The sequence below is a fragment of the Mercenaria mercenaria genome, chromosome 1 (genome assembly GCF_021730395.1).
Source record: "Mercenaria mercenaria strain notata chromosome 1, MADL_Memer_1, whole genome shotgun sequence".
NCBI classification, from domain to species: domain Eukaryota; kingdom Metazoa; phylum Mollusca; class Bivalvia; order Venerida; family Veneridae; genus Mercenaria; species Mercenaria mercenaria.
In genome coordinates, this window is record NC_069361.1 from 48844379 (window position 1) to 48871855 (window position 27477).

The 27477-nt window shown below is 35.1% G+C and overlaps 1 protein-coding gene across 1 annotated transcript; it reads right to left on the minus strand.

Moving 5' to 3' along the window:
• Positions 1-2689: 2689 nt before the first annotated feature.
• LOC123538920 (uncharacterized) lies at positions 2690-26160 on the minus strand. The gene is made up of 8 exons (XM_045323342.2): positions 26002-26160; positions 22374-23076; positions 21516-21569; positions 20661-21152; positions 8889-8945; positions 6728-7204; positions 6363-6441; positions 2690-5607 (listed from the first exon to the last, which is right to left on the minus strand). The coding sequence occupies exons 2-8, from the start codon at positions 23038-23040 to the stop codon at positions 4737-4739; spliced, it is 2697 nt and encodes an 898-aa protein (XP_045179277.2). The 5' UTR covers positions 23041-23076; positions 26002-26160; the 3' UTR covers positions 2690-4736.
• Between the last annotated feature and the right edge of the window lie 1317 nt (positions 26161-27477).

Here is a 27477-nt window from a genome sequence, read left to right on the forward strand (position 1 = left end):
CCCAAACAGAACACGGTGCGCAACTTCACTTTCTATATAACAATACCCTAATGTTTTATGACTCAAAGTCGAATACATTTTGATATACAAGTGACACAAACTTGTATCCCATTTATGCATCTTTTTGACAATCAATCGCCATAACTCTGGTCTAATTGATAAAAATCCAGAACAAAATTCCATGTGCACAACTTCGAATGCTGAATAATATTCCTATGATGTTTCATGACCCATATAATATACTTTTTTAGTTATGTGCGACACAACTGTTATGCCTTTTTATGCATATGTTTTTACTGAGTCAATTAAGGGCCAGTACTCTGGTCTGACTGAGTGATATCTCTAACAAAACCCCAGATGCACAATTCCACATGCTAATTAATATTCCTATAATGTCTCATAATACTTGGTCAAATATATATATTTTGACCCTTTTATGCCTATTTTAGACTATGTCAAGGGCCATAACTCTAGTCAGACTGTGTGAAATCCAAATTGAAAACCCTGGTGCACTGCTTCTTGTGCTGAATAATAATCTTGTGAGGTTTGATGACTCTGGGTCAAATACTTTTTGAGATATGAATGATACAAATTCGGACGGATGGACGGACAGACGGACGGAAAAGGGCAACTCTAAGTGCTACACAAAAAATGTTTGGGGGCGCAGAAATTATAACAAATGAATAATAAATGTAAGTTTTGGGAAAACGATCATACAAACCTGCTGTAACAGCTCCTCTTTTCTTCCCCACTCAGTTTTCTACTAGAATATGTATAACTTAGAGATTATAACTAATAAATAATAAATGTTTCTTCAGGATTTTCGGGGTCTCCCTGGCCGAGTGGTTAAGGGGCTGACTTCAAATTACTTGCCCCTCACTGATGTGGGTTCTGGCTGGCTTACGGAAAGTCGGTGGTTCTACCCAGGTGCCCACCCGTTATGAAATGCACGTGTCTTCATCCACCATCAAAGCTGGAAAATCGCCACCTGACCTATAATTGTGTCGTTACGACGGTAAACCTTCATGGTTTCCGTAGAAAATAAATGGCCTATTTCGGCCAGTGACCAGGTTAAAAATTAAAACGCGGCAATTATTTTGGATGAAAACTGACGCAGTGACTGAGCTATTTTAATTTCTGTCTTCCGGCATGATTCCTCGGGCCCTTATGGATGTTTCCCTTGTTGCTCTGTCTTCTGCAAAAGCATTGAGTACATGTACATGCGTTTATTGCTTTTTATATAAATATACAAGAGCATTTTTGTGTGTTTTACAGAACATGCCGTCTGTTGCCATAACGTATGTTAGGGTTTCACCTGCCGGAGATAACTTTTATTTACACTGCCCTGTGATGCTGGAACATGGTGCTCCCCAGTGGTGGTTTTGTCGCTGACAGTTCCAAGGCGGTGCCCTACTGTGTTCCTTTATTTGTTCGTTTTTTCCTAGTGCGTTTGCTTTGTGCGAGTGCGTGTGTCGGTCGTGTGTACGTCCACGTCCTGGGTGAAGGCTTGGGAGGCTGCGGTTTTGGAAAGTGGCTTTCTTTTTTTACTAAAACGATCATACGGCCTTGAAAACTGGTTTTATCGAACTCATCAAGCAGCACATTTCCAGGCTAGATAATGGCGGAAAGAAAATATCCTCATCTTTCCCAGTCGAAGCGGTATTTTCATGGTTTTTACCTGTTATTTTCTTCTCTTATAACGTGTGTACCTAGTTTGTAAAACTCTAGACATTCTATTGTATTTTGTTGTAGTTTTATGACTGTTTAACAGTCAGTGGAAGTGGTAAAATAAGTATAATGCATTTCATATGACGGCATAAAATGCTTTAAAATTTCTGAAATGTTGGTATATTATCAATGATATATTGTTTCGGGCGTACGATAAATTAAAGAAAAGTACTTTAAATAATCTCTATGACAACGGCCAAAATAGCAAATGGCGTGTTAGCTGTATTGGTTATTAGCTTTGTATCGAGAGATAAGCTCGAGTTCTGCACCAGAAATATTGCGCAGCTTCAGGAGCGCAATATTATTCTGCATATTTTTAAATGCAAAGCTAATTATCCTTTTATTACATACGTATCTACACACAATAATACGTTGTATATAAATATTTTGAATTTGTTCAATAGCCTGAATAACACTGACAATACTTAAGTAGGTGAAAATAACGCAACGACACACATGAAATTCAGGGATTAATATGGAAAAAATTCATTTCCTTAATTTTCTTTGTACATTTCTTGTCTTTTATCCTTCTCACTTCGAAAATCTCATAATATGTTACCTCATGAACACACATACACACGCACACACATAAATTTCAGTTTAACGCAATTTAACTTTCCACACTCAAGGAAACGAGATCATATAAGTCTTTTTACGAAGACTTGTTTCCAAACCTTATATATATATCTTGTTCATATGTAGTTCACTTGCATGTATGCATGCATTTACGCATTGTTTTCCAAAATAAATACTGTATAACGCAAAAAAGAGTTGTAATAAACATGTATATTGAATGTGCATTTGTCAGTGTGTATTACAGACCAGGTAGGGCAGAATTTATCCAGGGTTACGCTTCATTGATTTAGCAAAATTGCTTCCGTTAATTCTGATTTGTGCTGTCAATTATAAACATAGTCTACTCTGTGATTGATCTGTAGTAGGGGTTTACGGAGTGAAACTCAATCAGGTTGTAATTTTTCCATTTATTGGAAAACAATACCAGGATAGTACGTACAAAGAAAACATAAAAACATAAAATAGAAAAATCAGGAACATGAAATTATTCTAATTGTAATACAACAATAGCAAACCTTACCAGATACATCTAAGTATTGTACACTTAAATAAATATGAAGTACGATTTCCAGTTGCATGGACAGTTTACAAAAACAATACAAATGCAATAAAATAGCTAAAACAAGAACTTGTGGTCACTATGAACCGATTCTCAAGAATGATGTATAGAGGGGCCTGCAAATGTTAGTCCGCGCCAAAAAGTTGTTATTCGTGGAGAAACCATGGCTGATCGGTCAAAACGTATTCTCTCCGTGTTGAGGCCCACGTGGTAGATGGGGACATCCAATGTGCAGCCTCGTTAAATAAAGTCGTTACTTACTTACTTACTCTCTTACATAACACATTTATATGCACAACTAGACACATGGCTGGACACGATAAAACAAACATGGAGTACAGCATAATACAACGGATCACAGGGTATAGACATGATACAACGGACTACGGATACGATGACTGTAAGGACATATACATTCAAATGTAATACAAAACTATTAATAAATTAAAACTAAACAAGTGAAACTTTGTTTATGCTCTGTGTTTTGTCCGTTATGTTCTGTACAAACCTCATTATGTTATGTGGTTTGATCGTAGTATGATATATACACCTCATTACACACTGTGGCGTGGTTGCTAGGTCTTGCAAAACAGCAATATGCTTTGTCAATACACCATTCCGTTATGAAACGTTGTAATATATTACAAACCTCTTTATATAAGTAAGTGAAAATACTCATACAAAATAGGTCACATTAGTCAAAAAAGATGAAATAAATCACCCTAGTGATGGCTCGAATCTAGCCACTTCTTATTTCCACATAAATACTAGTAAGATATCCTAAAAGTTTTATATAAACTAGTATGAGGTAGTCTAAAAGTGCCACAAGCAGCAGTCAAAAATGATGAAAATAATCCTTCCAGAGGTGGCTCTAATCTAGCCATTTGTTACTTTCAAGTTTTTAAAGAGCTATGAGGTAGTCACAAAATGTCACCAGTAGCAAAATACAAAAATATTTCGGGAGTCTGAATGGATAAAAATCACAAACTCCGATTAAAACTCGCAATTGCATTGTCATATTTCAAGATCTGCCTGTAGATGCAATCCTCTTGCCCAGTTCAAACTGCAGAAATATCATCACAATTTAATGATAAGTTCTCAGGCTCCTTAATTAGCGGAAAATATAACTTTGAATATTCATTTTGGAAATTAAACACATACATTAACTCCTTCTGAACACTGACTGGTTCAATATTTAAATTAATATTCTCCGCCTGGCTTAGATATGTGAAAGCATGATATTTCCTTACAGAATAAAAATCTTAAGCTCTCTCAAAACAATGTACATGTATAACCTGAACATACTGCGCTCTTTTATTACAACAATCTCTGAAATGACACTCTTACTGTTGTAACTGAAATCCTACTTAGTACTATTATAGTAAATATGCGTGCTCTCTTGGTGTCCTTCTGCATGAAAATGTTAAGGTTTTACAAAAGTTAACTGCTGAGCCCATAGTTTATTTTGAATAAACAATGAAACAAAACTTCTAAGCTATTAATATACACCCTAGTTTTGCAAAATAAAAATAACACACTTTCTTATAATTGAGCATCTTGGTCAATTTATTCATAACCAAAAGACTTAAACGAATATTCGGTATTCTTTACCGATGATCGAATCGTAATTATGCGCATCTAAGTAAGATTCATCCGAGTAAGAGTTTATTCGACGGTAGGTAAAAATGGATGTTGCGTGTTTACTTTTCTCGGGTGTTCAAATCATAAAGGTTCAATCAAGGCCTGTTTAACATTTTGGTGATTACTGTCTATGCTTTCTGTTGACAAAATCGTAAGTAAAATGTGTATGGGAAATATTTGTACTTAGACTTAATAAAATTTTGCCGGCCATTTTGTGTAGTTTGAACATTGTTTATTTAAGAAATATTTCATACATTTTCTTAGAATCTCCTTCATAAATGACCAGTCTTGAACATGCCTCATCAAACATCATGTGATATATGACCATATTAGGAAATGGAAAAGGAATTTCTGAGATTTTCTCGCAGTTTGTGTTGTACATGTCAAGTCTGTTCAATCTATAATCTTTAACAAATATAGTGTATGGCTCCTCACTGGCCGCACATGTGCAACTTGAAAGTAAGTAGTCATGCTCATTCTCACTTCTGGATTTACTATTGAAGTTTTCATACAGAAGACCTGTACCAGTATTGATAAATATGTGTCCATTTGGGCTAACAACAGAGTTACGATATGAATTTGGCTCTATTGATAATCTGCACTGAAGTGTTGTATCCAGGTTGGTATTCAATATGTTTATTGTACCATCAGACCCCAACATATAAATCTTATCATCATCGTCACATGTCAGAGCTCTACAGTACACAAGTTCTTTAGGATACATTGTCTTAATCACAATTGCTGAACCGTCAGTGATTCTTAGCACATTTATGCACGAAGATACAACGTTTGAGAATGGTCCTGGGTTTAAAACAGTAACAATATCACCAGAACTTGTACAACACATTTTGTTAATATCATCTTTCACTGCATATTTGGATGTACTATTTGTGTTCTTGTCATGGTAGACTAAGTAATGGTGATAATCTGTTATATACATGTGGGTTGTATTAACGGCAGCATATATAGACTTATCTTTGGTAAAGCACATACTTGCACAATAGATTGCTTGATGATTACCAAAGATATTTCTAAGATTGAAGCATACATTCTTTCTGTCAACAGATGTTAATCTCGTTGCTTTGGATTTTGAAGGACTATCACTAAAATAAACAAAAGTACATACTAGTAAAAAGCAAAAAAAAAACAACAGTTACATCGCATACTATCATCGTGCAAGAGTGATTTCCTTTTCCTACGTTACAAAAAGTAGAAGCAGATATTTTAACGTATCAAGTGAATTTAAAATAAGTTACTCAATGTTGAAGTAGTTCTGACGAAAATCAAACTATTTGAACGTATCAAGTGAATTTAAAATAAGTTAATCAATGTTGAAGTAGTTCTGACGAAAATCAAACTGTCCACAATAAAGAATTTGATTTAACTCCGATTTTCAAAGCATCATGTTATACGTAGAAACTTTAACAGATAAAAAGATAGGGTCCCATAAAAACCTCTGTAATTTTGAAACTTTTCTTGAAAATCTCAACGAGGATTTTTATGAAACGTCCCACACTTGTAAAACTTGTTTAAATTTATTATATGGTCAAGAAATGTTTTTAGGTTCAAGTGTTTATTTCGAGACGTGGTACAAAGACTGAAGAGAATCCCAAATTCTAAAGACTTATGTTATTTATTTCACGAGCAAACATAAATGTTCAATTATCGAATTTTCAAAAGATAGTAACAAAGCTAGTTTAATCCATTATCTCAAAAGCGCCATTTACTCACGACATATGTTTCTTTTTCGGTCGCCAAACCCAGACTTAATTCTAGCTTTTACAGACGAATACCTCTAAGCCCGACTTTTTTGTATTGAAATTCTAGTATTATATTCGAAAGAAACATTTCTACATACCTTTCAAAATAGTAAGATCTATCTTGGGTAGCAACAGTTTCTTCAGTAATGGGTCTTGTTTGGCTTTCACTGTCTAAATCTAAATCAAGATAATATATGTGAATATATAAATGACACTAACATGTCAATACAAACAGTTTTCGTAGACAATGTACCAGCCGTTTTAAAGAAATACGTATTATTGTACTATTATACTAATAATAGTATTCAAATCATATAAATTACCTAAATTATACGTTTACTCTTCAAATGAACTCATAATCAAAAACAATATAAAACGCTAACCTGTTACAATGTAATGTAAATATGAGTGATTCAAATACACATACTGGTTTAAAACGTAGTTATTTTTTCCAATAACTTACTTGAACTCATCTCTTGTTTCACAAGAATGCTTTGGCGATGGAGCTCCATTGTGTGTTCAAGAAGTGGATGAGGACCAATTTCATTCATGCATTTTTCTAGCTGCTGCTTGTCGCAAGTTATAATTATGTTTAGTTTTCCAGCAGTTTTCATGATATGCAGAAGATCGAATGTTTTGTACCAGTTCCAGATCTGGATCTTATCGAATCCGTACTTCCCAGCAAAATCATCAATGATGATAAGATGTGTTCTGTTATGATCTACATGTTGAACCTGTTCAGGGTATGCCAGAAGAAGAACTTGGAGTGGATTGTAGGAAGCTGCTAACTCTACTGCTAGGGAGGTTTTACCACTTTTTCTTGGTCCAGTCAGCACCACTGATTTATGAGCCTTAAACTCTGTTTTAGCTCCCCTCATAATACTTGGATCGACATGTCTATTAGGAATCTCGTAATGTTTCAGGAACATCTCTGTTTGTCCTATAAAAAAAGTTTTTAATGTACTCAATAATGTAAAACACATTATGCTTTACGTATTTGCTTCGCTAAAGTTGTTACAATTGTTTAGATTTATCATAACACTATACTGACATTACAATGAAGTAATCATTTAGGTAGATGACTTGTGACATCTTCGTACAGAATAAAATCTGAAAAGTAGCCCTGGCAGAACATTATTGATGTCAGATTACTTATATATTATATGTTTTATATTCAAGATTTTAAAAAAGGGAACAGGAAGAGCGTAGTTACAAGCTAATTTGTGAAGTCAACACCAACGTTATATAGGTCAAATGGTGACTTTCTACTTTAAATAGTGAATGGAGACCCTTAGTGACCACCGAACATACTTTAAAGCTCCCGTTGGCACCTGGGTAGAGCCACTGGCTTTATTCAAGCCAGCTTGATTTTTTTCCTTTACATGACGAGTCGCTAACAGCTCTGAAATCCAGCTCGAGACAAGAGAAAGGTGACTTTAATCATTTGCTCTTTAAGTCTCCTTCATGATAATGGTTGCAGAGAAATAATGAACGCAACAAATTAATATCATACAAAAAACATTTCACACAATTAACAAGAGCACCGCCTGTGGGTGCTAGCGCTATGCTGTGAATGCTTGACATAAGATACTATGCAAGAAAGAGTTATGTTTGTAGCTATCTTCTGGTAACAAAGGAATATGGGAAGTTTCAAAGCTATATCTGTTATCGTATTCAAGGCAAGCAGACCTAACCAAAATTTTAACCAAGAAATACCAAAATTCTAAATTAAAAAGGGCCATACTTCTGACAAAGTGCAAGAGGAGGTTATGGTTCTTGAACCACTTACTTACCTGATGGTAATAAATAAGTCTACTACCATACAGATTCAATGCTATAGCATTATACAATATACGAGTAGAAGAAAAGTGAACATAAACAAATATTATATCCAAGCAATTCCAATTTTCTTAGTATAAATGGGCTACAATTACGACACAATGCAAGTGAGTTATGGTTCTATTACACTTAAGCATCAACTGTACATAGTTTCAAAGCAGTTATAGCAAAGTTAATAGCTCAAAACTAAATTATTCTTTCATGCGATTTATAGGGTATCATATATCTGAATCCATTTTAAAGAAAATAGTTGTTTGTTTTTAGAGGTTTACGATGGTCCTGTATTACAACGTGACATTGTGTAGCAATGTTACATAAGCAGACGCTATGATTTTGGTGTTATTTAAACAACCATGAAATTATCAAACTCATCCACATTCTTGTGGCAACATAAATTCAATGTAACTTCAAGAAATATTTACGTCTCTTATATGTTAACCCCTATGTAAAATATGGGAACGGTGAGGCGTCTTGATAGTAGTGCAATCATCGTTCACAAAGAAAAAGGTTGGCGCTGAACGACAGAGTACCCACCTAAACTAATAGCTTGTCTTTTGGCTCCGGAGTGCTTACGTGCAGGTAGGAATCATAATTATTTCTGATTTGTCACAATATTGCAAAAATATTTTAAAACATGTGAATTTAACATAAGCCTAGATATCTTGGAAAACATACTTATTTAGGCCAAAGTACATTTTAGCTTGAAAACTGTGTGAATACATACATTACAAATGTATATATATTTGTTTGTAAAAGCATGCGAGGGAAAATGTCACTATACTTGCCTATAAGAGTTTGAGTTGAGGCAGGGATTGATAGAGAACAGTTGTATGTGCATCTAGCTGAAAAAATAAAGAATTTCAATTATACAAGTATACCGTAAAACCAATAAACATAGAAAAAAAATTCTTAACAACTTATTTATTTTGAATGTCAAAAATTATGTTGGAAATGCCATTGTTTCCTTTACTTTATTATATTTAATAAAATCACTTCATTTCATTAGAATATCTTGTTTTACCTTCTTCCTTCTTCTCCTCTTGATACATTTGTAGCTATTGGGCTATTTGAACAATCTGAACCAATATGAAAGTTTAAATGTTTTAAGCTTTTACATCTATTTATACCCAAGATGGAAAAAAGAAAGGTAATAACGATTTTAGGGACATATATTTCTATTGCGCTGCAACCATTTATAAAGTAATTTCTTGATTTCCTGTCAGTCCTTATGCATAGAAAGTTAATCAACGGATAAGAAAATATTGTCTTATGTCTAAACCTATTTTGCTTGGTGAATCAGGTTAGGAGAAATTGAAAATACCCCCGGTAAAAAATATCTAACATGTGTTATAAATAAGATCTGAATAAAAATGGAATACATGACCAAAAAACGATTAATTTCCTTTCAAATAGTTAGTTTTCTTATTTCCAAATGACAATAAAGAAAGGAACTTGTAAATATTAGGCCATGAAAAATTGCCTCATTCAATTTTAATAAATGAATGCAGCAAACGTAATATTTAGAAAATGATAATCAAGTTCTATAATAACATCATATAACAAAAACAGACATTACAATAATAAAAGCTTTTGAAAACGGTGGTTTAACCAACACAAATAAATAAATATCAGTTTACATCTGTATATACGAGAGCTGTTCAACTTATAATTGAACTGTATAAAATTTAATCTTTGAGAGGTGTGCACAAAAATTAAGAATTTCTTATGCTCTTTTCACCATCGGTACATTTACTTTGATTTGAAATGTCAAAGCTATACGCGCAAAATAAGTCATAAATCAAATGACATAATGCATTGGCTTTTGGAGACTATAAGTATAAAAACTGGATAACATTCCCTGGGCTCATGCGAACTATTCGTCATAAAACTAACTGGGGTTCGGAACAATAGAAATAGTCTTACTGGAATGCAGGAATGTTCCGACTTAAAGGATTTCGACACTGATTTTGTGTATGTGCGGAGGAAACTAGACAACATTTACTATAAACAAAACCCTGTTACAATTGCGTGTATTAGGGTTTCAGCTGGCTGGGATAACTTGTATTTATCCTGTCTTGTGACTTTGAAGCATACTAGGGGTAAGAGTGAGGTAAGGTACGCACCATACACTGGTTTATGCTCTCTAGTGGTGCTCCAAGGCGGTGCCTCACTGTGTTCCTTTATGTCTTCGTTTTTGTCCTTGTATGTTTGCTTTGTCTGTGTATGTGCGTTTGAGCACGTGTTTAAGTGAGACCACGAGAGTGTGTGTGCGCGCGTGCATGAGTGCGTGCGTGTTGCCTTTGAACTTTACGAAGAGTTCGTCTTCATACGCTAAACAGAATGATTACGGTTTAATCGCTGAGCTCAAAAGTGATTACCTTCAAACTGAAACTACCGGATCATTTTCTTCGAAGAATAGTACATATCTTTGCAGAAGGCCCATTATTTATGAACATGTCAAAACAATTAGTAACTGGACAAAACAACAATCATTACGTGGCCAGAGGGTAGTTAACCTGGGCGAGATATTTTAACCTGTCAGTTTTTCATGTGACTAAATTCTGAAGCTATTTGAAAAGGGAATTGTGAAATTATTTTATGTATGATTTTATCACTGACCGAAAAACTAGATGAATAATGCTTAACTATTTTGTATAATGAATTCTTAAAATCATTATACCACACATTTAATGCAAACGTGTTAGAATGTAAGAAAATGTAAATAGCACATGAAAATAATGAAGAACATATTCACCGTATCAAGACAAATCATAGCATGAAAGAGACAAATAGTACAAGAATGGAAGAACGCCTATATACGAAACGAAGAGACCAGAGTGATCAGATTACTGTACCAAAATACGGAAGAGGCTTTCCTGTGCAAAATACTGAAAGCGACTTTAAACTTCAATGCAGTACAGAAAACAGATGAAAGGGGGGAATAGGACAAATAGTATTATTTTGTTGAGGAAACGCCGATGTTGTTTAGGACTGCCACTGGTGCCCCGATAACTATTTTGTTTTTCCGAGTATACTATATGTAAAATTATGCGAATGGCCATGCTTGAGAAGATATGTATACCTGGGGAGTGAAAGAGGTGCTTCCATATGGTATATATTGAAAGACAGTGTTGAGATAAGACTGGGAAATCGTCTTAACATGCATAGCATGCATTGAGTATGATCCTCTACTTGGTTATGGCATGTTGAATTCAGCAGACATGCTGCTCACTCAAAACGTGGATGTTCTAAATGTATAACATGGTTAAGATATTCTGTGCCGCTGTAGAGCCAAGTACAGACATAGTTACTATGTACATATGTACAGATCCAAAACAGAACAGATAACTCAATAGATGTTTATGTAAAGAGAAGCGAAACATCTACTGATGAGAGCGATACCCAGAAAATTTCCAAGTGGGATCAACGAAGGGGTATAAGGAGATATGAATAAGAATTTAAATCTTTACGTCTCCTTCTTCATTTAGTGTACTTCAGAGATGAACAAATCCATAAACTTGTTATATATAGTACAGTATACCCATATATGTTCAACTGTAATTATTGTAAAAGTACCGAATTTCTGACCTCCCTGTTTTCCCACTGTGGGTTCGAAACTGCGCTTGGGTTGTAGAATTCTTTCAAGTGCGGTTTCGCATAGGATAGAAACTGCAGTGACAAGATCAACGGACGTAATAGGGCTCTTGTAGGCAATGAAATCTCTGCATGACTGAGCAAGAGCTGCTGACAGCAGCGTTTTTCATTCCCATTTCTGCTTACATCTTCTAGGGAGACTTTTTTTGTTCGAATTGTCAACCAGAATATGGATGAGACAGCTAGAAAAATAATACGTCCATGCATATGGACATCCAAACGACGAGGACATACTCTGGGATTCACATTACATGAACAAAAACAAGTCAATGTGACGCGCATCATGATAAATAGAATGTTATCCTTAATGCGTACTGACAGGACAAAACAACTCTTACAGTCGAACCGTCAAACATTTAATGATATGTTCGAAAGGATGATGTCAATTGATATGTTAAGACTTCCGACACCTGTGAAGCTGGTAAATCGTTGAAAAAGTCCCGCGATTACCTAACGAGTGAAGAAAATCGGGTCAGCCTTTATATAAAGTACCTAGCTTCCTTGCTAGAAACACAAACGTAATTGCTGCAAATGTGTCCTAATACATTATAATTTTACTTAGTTAAATTAGACTTTCTATAGAATTTATCTCTCAAGGAATTACTCAGCATTTAAAGTGACAAACTGACAGTAAGGTATAATTATAAAGTCAATATAAAATTCCTATTTCAGGCAAAACAGAATCAACAAACCTAAGAAATCCAAAGAGAAATGGCTAGATGAACGTTTTAACAGAACACTACAATTCCTAACTTAATATAACCCAGTATAGTCAAAAATGGGTCTGACATTTTCCTTGGTTGTTAAGCAGAGACATAGTGGCCATTTTCAAACTGGTCTACAAAACTGAAACATATCTTAATAAGTTTGGAACGTCATGTGAGACTACCAGCTGATACTACGTGTGGCACAAGACAAAAAACAAGGCTAAATATCAAACAGGGAATGTCACGTTCTAAAAACGCATCCTCCCTCCCCAAAACGAAATTCACAGCACGCAGATGTGCATATTGCCATCACACACACTCGCACACAAAGCAAACACACGAGAAAAAACGAACAAATAAAAGAACACAGTGGGGCACTGCCTTGGAATGGTCAGTGGCAAAAACACCACTCGGGAGCTTTAACCGGATTATGGTGCGCACCCAACCTCAGCTTTACCCCCGCCATGTTCCAAAGTCACGGTACAGTATAAATAAAAGTAATTTCCGCCAGGTGAATCGCTAACACATGAAATGGAAACAAAAGGCATGGCATGTAAAACACAAAAATAATCCTGTATAATTATATAATATAAAAAGCAAACCTTAAGAACCAAAACGTATGTACACAATGCCTTTGCAGGAGACGGAGCATCAAGAGAAACACCCTTTTAAAAGGACATGTCGAAAAGCGATTTTTCCGTTTGTATGAAGAAGCAATGACCTGTCTGAAAGTCCGTGTGTGTGTGACAGGATGGACGAACCGGGGACAGCAACTATCGGAACAACTTAACACTCATTACAATATTTACAAGTTTATTTACAGAAAATGATTATTTACAATGAATGAAGAAAACAAATCTTATTAGAAGAAAATACCGAACAGAAAACAAAAAAATCTGAGCTCAGTATCTGTTTTCTAGAAAATGTACAGTCTATAAATTACAGTTCATTTCTATCGTGACGTATCACAGGTGTTTCCTTTTACTTCAAACTTAAAGTAGCACAAAGAACTAATCTTAAAATAAAGTCCCGTTAAACCGTGAAAACGTTGACTCCTTTTTGGCTCCCCATGTTGGTAGGAGTTTGTATCCCTGAGCTGTCTCAGTTGTCTACAAAAATCAGCGTCTTGGCGTTTAAGGCACAACCATGGGACGAAAATCTCTCCGCTGGTAAATCACATCCAGGCGAGTACACTAAAGCGAACCTCGGGTATTGAACTTCCGGGTCGTGACATCATCACCAGGTAAAAAGTCGTCTGGTGGAAGAAGCTAAAAATATAACATATGGTAGGTACCAAAGCAAATACAAATAAGAGCATAAAACTGCTCCTTTGGGTATCCCATACCTGCGTAGGATCCCATAAATAATACGTGCTACTTATACAAAATATGAGTGCTACTAAGTTCATACGTCACTTATTACTTCCATTATTTCTCAAATAAATTACTTACAAGCCTAAAGTTAAAGTATGGAAAAGATATGAAAAGATTATGATGAAAAAACATAGATAAGGAAATGTTAAACTGCAGCTATTATTTACAACCACAAATTAACACAATGCAATGCAAATTTAACGTTATACAATAGCTGGTATGAATGTAATATCAATTATAATACAACAAAACGGAAATTGTACAGATATGCTACAGACTGGCACACAAAAATTTCAAATTACACTTTCATATTATATACACGGTACTAGAATTGCCAACATATACATTTATACATTACAATGCAATGCAGTACCGGCGTTCCATAATTTACAACGAAAAGATTGACATACGATTTATGACAAAGATAATTTTCTAATAATCATGTTACCCAATTTTCAATATAAATTGTACAAATTATACTAACGAAATATTTCAGATTCCTCCTTCGAAGTAAATAATTTACAAAAGTCTGAAACATTTAATAAACTAGCCTGACATACCGAAACTAGCTAATCTCTTGCCGAAAAATAAACGTTTACAAAATTCTGTAGAATGAACAAAAATTTACTAAATAAAAATCGTAATTCAAAAATTATATAAAAATCTAACAAATAAATTTCTTACCTCGATCGAGCAAAATTTTCTACCAAGGAAAATTAAAGTGAAATAATTTCCTCTCAAGACTGTCAAAAATGTTGTGCACTAAAGATATCTATTCCAGTCTATTTGTATGGTTATGTCCCGCCAAATATTGGATTTCACGGGACTCACGGCATAGGCGTTAACTCTTGCTAAATCGGTTTTCACGGGAATCACGACATAGCCGTGGAATTCGGCTACTTTGGCGCGGATATGAATTTGACAATTTAAGGCCCGTTATAGTGGCTTTGGTGATAAAAACATAAATTACTGAAGTTTAGAAAATATCAATTTTCATATTACTGAACCGAATTTAATAAAATTTACATGGAAACTTAAGTTATGAAATACAGAAATACATGAGAGATATTTAATGCGTAAAATCTGACATTTACCACAATAACTCAAACATTTATGAAAAAAAAAAGATGGTGCAATACCTGCATTTAAACTACAGATACACTGAGGCCCGTATGTCAGTTTGTGACAGTGTGAAATGCAGCAAAAATCTTGTCTGACAGCAAACTTGGAATCTGGGGACATTGTGTGGCTGTTACAAGAGTACACGAGGCCAGAACAGTTTGGGTTACTCAAAAATAAAAGTCATTCCGTCATCACAAATAAGATATCTCTAAAAGCACGCACTGTTCATACTGACCGCAACAGGTGTAAACTATGGATACACCATGACAAGTTGTAGTAAATTAATAGTTTTACACCTTAACATTTAGGGGTTCTTAACCTGAGTCAGATGACAACGATAGTGTGTTATATTCTAATATGTGTACTAGTATTCGGAACTCTTTGTCTTTATCGTTGGTAAAAGGTCGATAGAAAATTCCGCCAGATAAAAGTGTAAATCTTGAGAATTTCTCTGCTTATTGTGTTCCCAGAGGTGCATTTACAAAAGTGGCGACGAGTATAAACATTTGTAATCATCATGCCTTTGTTTGGGAAGATAAGTGAATTCCATGATGGCAAAGAAAGCTTTCTAAACTATGAAGAACGGTTGGTACAGTTCTTCGAAGCTAACGAAGTGCCCGATGAGAAACTGGTCCCTGTTTTTCTGTCCGTGATAGGATCGTCAGCGTATGGGGTCCTCAAGAACTTGGTTGCTCCTGCACTCCCCAAGGATAAATCTTATGCAGACTTGGTCAAACTATTGAAAAATCATTATAACCCCAAGCCGCTCACAATTTCAGAAAGATTCAAGTTTAATAAACGCAATCAAAAAGAGGGAGAAACAGTATCTGAATATGTAGTTGAGCTGAAACGATTATCTACACATTGTGATTTTGGAACATTTTTAAATGACGCATTGAGAGATAGGTTTGTCTGCGGTCTACGGTCAGAAACGATTAAAAAAAACTGTTAGCCGAGGAGAAGTTATCATTTGATCAGGCCATTAAGAAAGTACTGCTATGGAAATGGCTGAGAAAGACACTGTGTCCTTCGGTGGTGTGGCAGCGGCAGCTGTTAATAAAGTGAAAATTAAGTCACGTCCTGTTCCAACACCGTCTGAGCCTAAACCTGTAAAAACTCCGCAGAAGAAAAATGGGTGTTATCGTTGTGGTGGGAATCACCGTTCAGATTCTTGCATGCACAAGAAAAGTAAATGCTATAATTGTGGAAAAATTGGTCATTTAGCAAATAAATGTAGGAACCGGCAGGTTGCGAAGAACACTAACTTTGTCGAAGAATCAAGTGATGAAGAGCTTACTTTGTTTGTTTATTCCAATTCAGAAAGCAAATCAAATCATCCGTTTAAGGTGAATCTTATGCTTGATAATAAAGATGTGTTATTCGAACTTGTCACGGGTAGTTCAAGAACTCTAATCAATGAACATACTTACTGCGCACAACTAGGTGGTAATAACATTCGTCCAACTAACATTTAGCTGAAAAGTTATTCGGGTCAGAGCATAGACACTTTAGGTGAAATTACTGTATCAAGTGAAGGGAAATTACTGACGGCTGTTGTTGTCAAAGGAAATAGGCCAAATTTGCTAGGTCGTGATTGGCTGAAACAAATAAAACTTGACTGGAAAACAATCTTTGCTAGTGTTAACAAAGTAGATAGCTCTGATCCGGTAGAAACTATGAAACAAAAATTCTCGGAAGTATTTGTGAAAAATGACAAACCGATTTTAGGTTTTAAAGCAACTATCCATTTGAAAGAAAATAGCAAACCATGGTTTCATAAAGCCAGACCGGTACCCTATGCCTTAAAAGACAAGGTGACTGAGGAATTGAAAATTCTTGAAAAAGATGATGTAATTGAACGTGTCGATAATAGTTCTTGGGCAAGTCCGCTGGTTGTCGTGCCAAAGGCCGACAAGAAAAGTTTACGACTATGCGGGGACTATAAAGTGTCGGTAAATCGTGAAATTAGCGAAGATCAGTATCCGCTACCGAACGTTGACGATATGTTCGCGACCCTTGCTGGGGGTAAAAAGTTTACTAAGCTGGATCTTACGCAGGCCTATGCACAGCTAGAGCTTGATGAGAACTCCAAGGATCTACTTACAATCAATACACACTTGGGATTGTATAAGAATAATCGGTTAGCCTATGGAGTGAGTTCAGCACCTGCGATATTTCAGTCAGTGATGGACACTGTACTGGCTGGTCTTTCTGGAGTAGTGTGCCGTATAGACGATATACTTGTTACAGCTCCATCCGATGACGTGCATCTACAGCGACTCGAGGAGGTGTTGCGACGCCTTCATACACACAACATCAAGTTGAATGCCAACAAATGCGTGTTTATGGCAAAGAATGTAGTGTTCATGGGACATCTTGTAGATGAAGAAGGTATTCATCCTACTGACGACAAGGTAGAGGCTGTCATGAAAGCGCCAGTGCCTACCGATGTTGGAACCCTGAAATCTTACCTGGAACTCCTGAATTACTACGGTTCATTTATTCCGAATTTGTCAACAATGCTTCATCCGTTACATCAACTGTTACGTAAAGGAGCAAAGTGGGAGTGGTCGGCTGAGTGCCAAGAAGCTTTTGAGGACGAACTCTCAGGTACAGGGGTACTCATTCACTATGATGAACAGAAACCTGTGATTTTAGCTTGCGATGCTTCGGCATACGGAGTGGGGGCTGTTATCTCCCATGTTATGGAAGATGGAACAGAGAAACCGATTGCTTATGCTTCTCGGACACTTGCTCCAGCCGAAAGGAACTATTCTCAGGTAGAGAAGGAGGCGCTAGGAATCGTTTTTGGAGTAAAAAAATTTCACAAATATCTCTATGGGCGCAAGTTTTCTCTACTTACCGATCATACCGCGTTGACAACAATTTTCGGTCCTTGTGATGGGTTGTCACGGTTACCTGTAACCAGTAGCGAGGTTGAAAGTACAGATGACTTAGTATCTTTCATCGAGGAACTTCCGGTTGAGGCAAGAGTGATTGCTGACGCAACTCGAACATGTCCAATTCTGAGTAAGGTCATTGACTTTGTATTAAGTGGGTGGCCAAAACATAACGACGATCCCAAAATACGACCATATTTTAGCAAACGGTTTGAACTTGGTGTTGATCGTGGTGTGTTACTATGGGGTCTACGTGTTATAATTCCAGAGACTCTGCGGAATACTATTCTTTCAGAACTGCATGATCAACATCTTGGAGTAAACAGAATGAAATCGCTGGCTCGCGGTTATGTCTGGTGGCCTAACTTGGACTCTGAACTTGAACACCTTGCTGCCACCTGTGGAACCTGTCAGTCGTTGAAAGAACTTCCTGCAGAAGCACCGCTGCATCCATGGGTTTGCGCTTCACGCCCTATGGAACGAATTCATATTGACTTTGCAGACTTTAAGTACCATTCATTTTTGATACTAGTAGATAACTACAGCAAGTGGTTGGAGGTTATACCAATGAAAAGTACCACCAGTGAAAACACTATAGACAAACTAAGATCTATTTTTAGTTACACGGGGTTACCTGAACAACTGGTTTCTAATAATGGCCCACAGTTTACATCAGTTACATTCAAGGACTTTGTAAAAACGACAGGCATTAGACACACACTTACTCCGCCCTATCATCCATCGTCAAATGGGCAGGCAGAAAGGGCCGTGCAAGTAGTTAAAAACGCATTGAAAGCCAGAATTAAAGATAATGCGAAAAGTGTAAAGTCAGTGAGCTTAACGCATCTCCTTGCTGATTTCCTGCTGAAATATAGAATTACACCACATACTACCACCGGTATCGCTCCATGTGAACTGTTCATGAATCGTCAGTTACGCACGAGATTGAGTTTAGTGAAACCATCTAAGGACAGCAAAGTGAAGGTCAGTCAAATGAAAATGAAAGCTGTTCATGACAAGTCAACTAAAATGCGAACATTTGAAAAGGGCGATCAAGTGGCAGTTAAAAGCACAATTCAAGGGGGGAAATGGGAGTGGCGGCCAGGCGTTATTCATAAGGTACTTGGAGCAGTTTCGTAACTGGTGAAATGTAACAACTGAATTCGATACTGTCATATTGACCATTTGGTTACCCGGCATGCAGAGTTGCCATTCAGTGAGACTTGTTCTGTGCCATCAAATGACTTAGTGGCTCCGGGCGTTCATGATAATCATAAGTCCGTACGTTCCGAAGGTTCTATTCCTACAGCCGAAACTTCTATGGAAGTCCCATCTCTACCAACTGAACCATTATCTCTGCCAGGGGAACCTTCGAACCCACCATCTCCGTCTGTGCCATCTACTGAAAGTGCTGATTCTAGTCCAGTGAATGAAAAGCCGAAACGTACAATCAAAACACCAAGGAAATTGAAAGACTATGTGTGGGAAAAACGCTAGTGCATACACAGTGTTAAAGGCCATAATAATGCCTTAATGCCTGGTTCTGTATATCTGTCATTCACAAATTTGGATGTATATAAAACTCATATGCAAAAGATTCAATCATAATAGTTTAATAATTTTTACACAAGGAATAGAAACATAATATGGTGTCACCACTGTGCTTAAGGGTCAAAATAACACCCGTGGGACACAACAGAACTCTGGTTCTGTATTACAATACATATACTTATAAAATCAGTAAGCTTGAATACACAAAACTAGGTTTTATACTTTGTGTTAATCAATAGTTAGTTCTTACTTCGTTTTCTAATGTGAACTGTTTTGATCTTGTGGAACTGATTACTGAACTGTGGTTTCAAAGTCATATCTAGTCAAGAAGAAACAGTATTAATTTGTAAACAGTATTATGCTTTATTTGATTTAGATTACATGAAAGAATCTTGTAATTTAATGTTTCTACTTTAAAGGGGGGAAGAGTGTAGTAAATTAATAGTTTTACACCTTAACATTTAGGGGTTCTTAACCTGAGTAAGATGACAACGATATTGTGTTATATTCTAATATGTGTACTAGTCTTCGGAACTGACAAGTTAAAGATCTAGATTGAATCAAATTAGCCACAGTGGACCAGAAGGTATCGGGAGATACTTTGAATAAAAACTACATACGTTTTGGTGTCACTATCAGATATTGTCTGTTTCTTTTGAACAAGTGAATGGCCGATAACCGCCAAGGTCAGGTGATTTTAAACCACGGGGTATAAATGATAAATATATATTAAAGAATCCCTTAGGGACAAAATGCAACCAAGCAAAATGATAGCGGAATTATTTGGACCAAATGATCCCAAAAGACCAGGTAAAAACAATGAGTATAAGTGTGGGGATAGTTTATATGGCCGCCACACGGCACACAGAGAGCTGTTGAGATATCTAAAGCTATCTGTAGAAAGATCCTTTGAAAGCTTAGAACGCAATCCAGAAAACTAATAGCAAAGTCGGTTTATCTGTTCATTAGAGGTAATGAAATGTTAGACTTTCTACGACGATAATTTGGAAGTATTGGGTATAAAAATAGCGTTAACTTACCTGTTCATGAGCGGAAAGGAAACTAAAGATATATTAAGGCATACAATTAAAAATACAAATCGATTGGGAGAATGAGAGAACGATCCGCAACATGTACTGTCATATAATTTTAAAAGTACACATTTTCACTGAATAAATGTCTGAAAATGATATCATTTCAAGAATTTTACTTTATTATTTAATCTAGTAAATTGAGTAAACATTTCTTACCCACTGTAAGATCAGCTGGTTGAGCTTCACTTGTAGAGTGATATAGTGTGATTACGTCTTCCAGAATATCATGATAATGCTTTTCTTTAAACTCGTTCAAAATTCCAATATCTGTGGCAATTAGAACATCGAGTTTCTTTTCATCACATTCCTCTTTCACTGTCTCTTGTACACTGCTGAAAATACCTGCCATACCTTTGGCTTTTTCTTCATCGTAAGAGTCCCTTCCAAATGGATAGCAACAGAGTACGAAATCTACATCCTCCGGGTCAATATGACTCCACTCAGAGAAGCACTGCATCTCCGCACAACGTTTCACATTATAATCTATGTCTTTAACAGCTGTGAGGGCAGTTGCCAGATAAAGGCTACTAGAATGACCCGCCACAATCACCAAGTGACTGTCTCGAAGCTTTGTTTTAATTTTATCTATTTCTGGAGGAGCATCAAAGTTATCTGGAATTTCTGTGTTCATCGTTCTTTCAAAACTATCTGGAAAGGAGAAAAGGGTATTAGCGAAATAAATGTTTCATTTCTAACTTTGTTATCTTTATTAAATTAACATCATCGCTAAAACTAAAACTGTTCTTTTCTTGAATAGGATTGAGACATCTGAATGAAATAACTGAATGGCCAGTGACTTCTCATTATTCAGATGCTGCCAAATGTTTTTTTCTGTCCAAAACGAGGCAAAGAAAAAGACTGTCCTTTTAAATAATTCAAAATTCAAAACACTACTTTTCAGGTGATAAAACGCATTTGAATAAAGTAAGATTTATCAAACTTCAGGTAACATTATGGCACGAGTTAATCAACTAGAAACAAACACAATATCAGGTTGTTAATAATCCCTACCTTGCATTCTCTTCAGCTTTTGATCAACTGTCCTCATCCTCTTCACTTTATCTCCTAAAATTTAAGCATGGTGAATGACTTTGTTTTCACTTATAGAATGTAGAATCAGAGAATAAACAGTGGATCCTGGATTTCTTGTCTCAGTGGCTGGTGGTGTTGTCAAAGAAGATCAGATGTATGCTACGGGCGATAGTAAATAACAGACTGAATGGCGGTCTGTCTAATATTTGAGCGTGTGAATTTTCCTCTCTTTTGCCCCCAATAGAGAATTTGCGATTTTATACTTACATGGGCACTACGTGGACAGGTATGGTTTCATTCTTAACAAGGTCTCAAATTTAGAACTTGGCAAGCTATCACTGGTAAAAACAATTGAAAAAACAAATCTGAAGTTATAAACCTAGCTAACAACATGATTAAATTTATCGGCCAATTTTAGCAAACACTTAACGAATGAATCGACTCACGCGTACATATACAAGTATAGAAAACACAACCTCTCAATGGTCTGCTTTTTATTTCCAAAAATAACAAATACCTACATGTATTTACTTTACACAAATAACTATATAACTTATCCCTCTATAATGCAGTTAGCAAGCAAAGCGAGCCGTGACGGTTTTGAACTCTGTTTTAAGGGTTGTCTAAAGATATGCCTGACAAGTTTTAGAGTAGAGGACGCCCTTGTGGAATCACCTAAGAGAAACTGTAATTTTCGTATCTACCTTAGATGCTATTTGTATAGAACTGAAATTACTAAAATTTTATAATATCGAATTACTATCTTTTAAACCTTTTAGGATAAAAAAAACAAAAACTCTAGAGTCTTACGTTTCGTGAAATGCGAAGAGTATTTACCTGCTGGTCCTGTTTTGTTAATGGTTACACTGCGTAGAATTGCTACACTTTCGCTAGCGTGTGCCTGAATATCCTTTGTGTCTTTTGAAATGTCTACAACACCACTTTGCATTTGCGAAATTCTTTCGTTAAACCATACACATAATGTGTTACCAAGATCTGGCATATTGTTTAATTTGGCATCATTTATTTTCTGTTTTATTTGACTCCCATATGCAGCTCCATGTTGATTAGCTAAAAACAGTGTAGCGGTTTCTAAACGTTGCCATGTATCATCGAAAGTCGAATCACTCATATCTGAGGTGCTTGACATATGTAGTACAATGTTTCTAACATCTCGAAGTTCATTGATGTAATAGCTGGTGTTTTTCTGAAGTGCGTTACCAAAGAAATGTGTAATAATCAAGGACAGCAAGGAAATGTCCCATTGCGAAACATGTGCTGATTTAGCACCGGAAGTTGGAAAAAGCAGATCGAACTGGTCCTGTCTAAGTTTGTGTTTAAGTATAAGCTGTGTCAGTTGATGACGTTTGTACACAAGATATGAATCCAGCGTTGTGTATGTTGTACCTGGGTCAGCCTTTGCTTGTGTCAAGAACAATTCTCGCAAAGGCTCTGGACATATGTTTACCAAAAGGCTGACAAGACGGTAATACTTGTCGCCCATGTTTTTGACTCTTCAACAGATATTTTCCCAATGATTCTGAAAAATGAATGAATATCCGTTTCTTAAAATTGAAATAGAGTTAAATATGAAAGGAAATCCAAAAGAATGGTTAAACAATTAAGTCAAGTATGTTATTAAAATGTTATCTTTAAAAGCCTATTTAAATGTTATTAATTTCTTACATTGTCTTGGTTAATGTTATTAATGAAATAACTTGCGAAGAATACTGGACGTGCGTGGTGCTATTTTTAACGCCTTGAAAGGTAAATTATTATCAAAGTGCATGATTAGTAAGTGGATCGGTTATTATCAGTATTTTATACAAGACTGATAAAAGATCTTTATATTTGTCTTTCTTGGCTAGTTGCATTTTTTCTCTTCTTCACGTTTGCGTTGTAATCGAGCGCGATTTACAAAGCGAAACTAATTTGCATATGACGTATGCATAAGCCCGTTATTTTGTAATTTGCCAAACTTTTTCGGCTTAATGCATAATATATAACTTTACTAGTTTACAGTATTTCATATTTTTCAATACAAAAGATCAGCGCAAATATGACGTGTTGCTTTAAATAAATTCAGCTGAAGTAACTTCAAGACACATTTCAAATCACATTTTTTTATTTATTAGTTTTTTAATAGTTTTGCTTTTAGTTATACAAGAGGTAGCCCTAAATGTCAATGTAAAATGATCGGTGCACTGTCTTAGGAGAGATTTCAAACTTTTGGAATGGGGGAGTTGGGGTAGCGGGATGCGACCAGCCGAACCTGCCTGTATCCATATTTTCCCAGACAATTTTTGGACAAAATACATTCTTTACAACAGACATCGTATAAAATCCTTAACAGTAAATAAAATGTCCTCTCAAACTTCATTTACTGTTCTTTCTGTGCAAAAATCAGTTTTGTTTGCCAAAAGTTCCCAGCAAGCGAAGTTGGACATTGTTTGGATTCAGGCCGCGACGTCGGCGTCTTAAATCCAACATCAAACAGGCGTTGAAACCCAACCTGCGCGCAGGAATATTGTCCACTGTACAGAACACTGTGTTGGAGTTTGGTTGAAGCCACGGCGTCTGACATACGTCGGTGGTAGACGTCTAGGCTACGTTGGGTGTATATCGAATCAAATTATACTTCTATTTTAATATCTTTTATTTTCAACTAATTAACTCGATTCTCGACGATGGACGCAATTGAGTTTAGCATAAAATCATAATTGCAATTGACTTTTACATGATATAACTATTCAGATAATAATGTAAGAATTTTCATTTTGGCAAAATTTTAAACTAGCGATATAGCTTAGGCCTAAAAAACATTCTGTTTCCGGTAACATGCTAAAAAATTAGGGTAGGTAGGTCGGTTTTTTTATTTTGAATGTTTTTTATTAAGTGAGACTTTTCGGAAAAAAATTTTGAGTCAAAAAATGAATTCAGATAAGGGTGTTATGCCTTTAGAGCATCAGTAAGTTGATTTCTAACATCAATGTTCATGTTTAAAGCAAAGAAAGTGCAGTTTTGCAATTTTTTGTTAAAAACATTTAGGTTCGGTCCAAAAATTTACCTTTGCACATTCTCACGGTAATTTGATACATTAGCGAGAGTTTTAAAGACATTTACAGCAACAGTATAAATTGTTATTCAACACGATTTGTGAAAACTAAGTACCTCAATCTTCATTTCTTAGATAAATTATGGCATCAAAATATAATAACTCGCTAATAGTTTCTCTTCATTAAGGTTTAGCAGTATATCACAAAACAACAGATATTTTAGCGAATGAACAGCATCTTGACACACAACTTATCTGTCCAATACATGTTTTACTGTTCTGTCCCACAGAGTAGGATACTTAAAATATTCTAAATGAGTTGTCCCCCTTTAAATAAGAATGTCATTTGTAAACAATTGTCGAAACGATGTTTTACCTAGTTATGTAAAGTTTAAACACTCGCACGATGTTGCAAATGCATCAAAACGAAGACATTTAACAGCTTTTTAAAAATGGTGAGTTTTTAAAGGCGCTGGACTGTCCAGAAGTGTGGCCCCTTCATGAAGTCCCTTTCCGGAATTCAATACATACATGAATAAATTGACAATGGTTTTGTAGAATGATATAAAAGTTTTATATGCTGTTATATTTTCATGTAAAACAATGTTTTCTTTCTATGATTTGATGACGTTCGAACTTTCTTCTCCGAAACATGGACCTATACCTTAATGGTTTCTGAATCGATTTGACCGAATTTTCAATAGCAGCCAATATAAAAATAACATTTGAACTTTATTTTCCTCATAAATATCATATATATATAGTTTCCATCTATGGACAGTAGCTCCGTAATACAAACCTCCATATAAATGTTAAGACCAAAATAAATGAAATGTAACTTTAACCATTCAAACCTACTTAATATTTGAGTAATCATTGAATAGAATGTTTAAATTAAATCTTTAAAAATACATCGAGCAAAAATCTAACGTGAATTAAGCAATCTTTGAACATAATTAAGTCTAAATGATCAAATGTTGTGAACATTCCATGATCAAAATCTGCTTAACTACCTTTAAAATGATTGATAAAGAGATATGTTGGTTGTTTGACAGAAAACAGACATCTAATCAACGTCAGAAACCTTTCATTTTCAACGAAGACCAACGCCGTGATCCAATATGAGCCTAACATCAATTCAACATCGAATACCCGCTGGATGGGGCGGGAGCAAAGCATATGCAGGCCCCTTTACTCTCAAGGATTCAGGGGAAGCAGTCACCCTGCTGCGCCTAAATGATGTAGTGAAGTTTACGATAAGAAAAGTCACGCCAGCCAAAACTTATCCTATAAATTTGCAAACTTCACACGTGTTATGACTCAGATTAAAACAATTCTTTTAATCAATGATAACAAGAATGAAATAGAAAAAAAAAGAAAAAAAATATTAAAAGATATTGATAAACTTACCAAGATGTTACACTGTCATCTCTTTGTGAATGGGTCTATTTTCGGTTTACGAATTCCCCATGTGTTACTAAATTAAGCACACTTGCTTGGTTTCCGCTGAATGACTATACATATATTTTAACCCTGGTTTTCCAGCAGGAATGTTCTTTGTCGGGAAATGCAGGAAATACTGCTATTATTTCATTCATTTCCAACTGTCATATAACGTTGAATTATGTAAACAAGTACATGCAAAAGTATCACACAGTACTATATATAGTGTTCTGTTTTTATTTTTAGCAATATGTAAATATAAACAAAATATAAACTGTCTGCCCTAAAAAAATTTCATAGCGCTTTAATTCTGGAATAATCTTTCTGAGATAAAAGGTTTCCTGAAAAAATCCCAGTGTAAGTATAGAGAAAAAAAGTAACTTTATAGAATATACTTGATCTCAACGGACTTTTTAAGTCTATAGAGTATGTATTTCTTGTAATAGTTTGAACCTTACATATCCGTCGAAAATCTTTTTGCATTACGTATATTTGGTAAATTTGTTTTACTCTTGTTTGGATTATTCTCTGATTAATTAGTGTATAGATCTAGTTATTTCCGTATAAAATCTGCAATAATTCTTTAGATTAATAGATACTGAAATTTATAACCAGACAATGTTGTTTAAAGTGAAGTATAATATGTTGTACAGTAAACTATAAAACTATAAAACTATATAACTATTAAAAAATGTTACACAACTGATCATACAAAAATACATATGTGTACTTAAACATAATTATTGTATATGTGTATGTTTTCTTAGACTATTACAATGACAAAGAATAAACTAACAAGACTCATCTCCGTTCAAGTTGAAAAATTAGATATTTAAAAAATACAACAATAACGGTTTTGATCGAACTTACTACAAGTACTTCAAGTCAAGTAAGATATCAGTAAATGATTTTAGATGTATTAAATTCGATTTTATGATATCATTAAATGACTTATTAATATCAAAACAAATAAGTACTACTTATGGATATACATTGTATAAAAAATTGTTCTTATGACATCATTAAATAAGCAAAAAATCGTACAATTATACTATTTGGTAATGAATGCTTCATCCATAAATCGAATTTAGGATATCATAAAATCACTCAAATATTTGAATAGTTTATATATATATCATAAAACGTATTTACAGATATTAAAATGAATTAAGGATATCACAAAATGAATTAATGATGCACAAAATATTGAATAAATAGCAAAATGACCCCTAGGTGTATTTTCTTTTCTTTTTTACTTAATACTGAGTATTCTGACATAATTACTCTAATGAAAAATAAATTTGATAAAACTACTTTGCACAATACTCTTATTAGTATAGTACTCTTATTTAATTTCAGATTAATTCAAGTACCTCAGTTCAATATTTTAAAGTTAATACAACTAGCAGACGCCGAGTGCAATACTATTAGAAAAACACTTTC

Excerpts from the sequence above, each read along its gene's own strand:
- LOC123538920 (XM_045323342.2), bottom strand. The coding sequence starts at position 23,040 with ATGGGCGACAAGTATTACCGTCTTGTCAGCCTTTTGGTAAACATATGT. Across the intron at positions 21,570-22,373 it reads TAACAAAACAGGACCAGCAG|GAGATAAAGTGAAGAGGATG; the intron begins GTAAATACTCTT and ends CTTAAATTTTAG. Across the intron at positions 6,442-6,727 it reads GAAACAAGAGATGAGTTCAA|ATTTAGACAGTGAAAGCCAA; the intron begins GTAAGTTATTGG and ends ATCTTGATTTAG.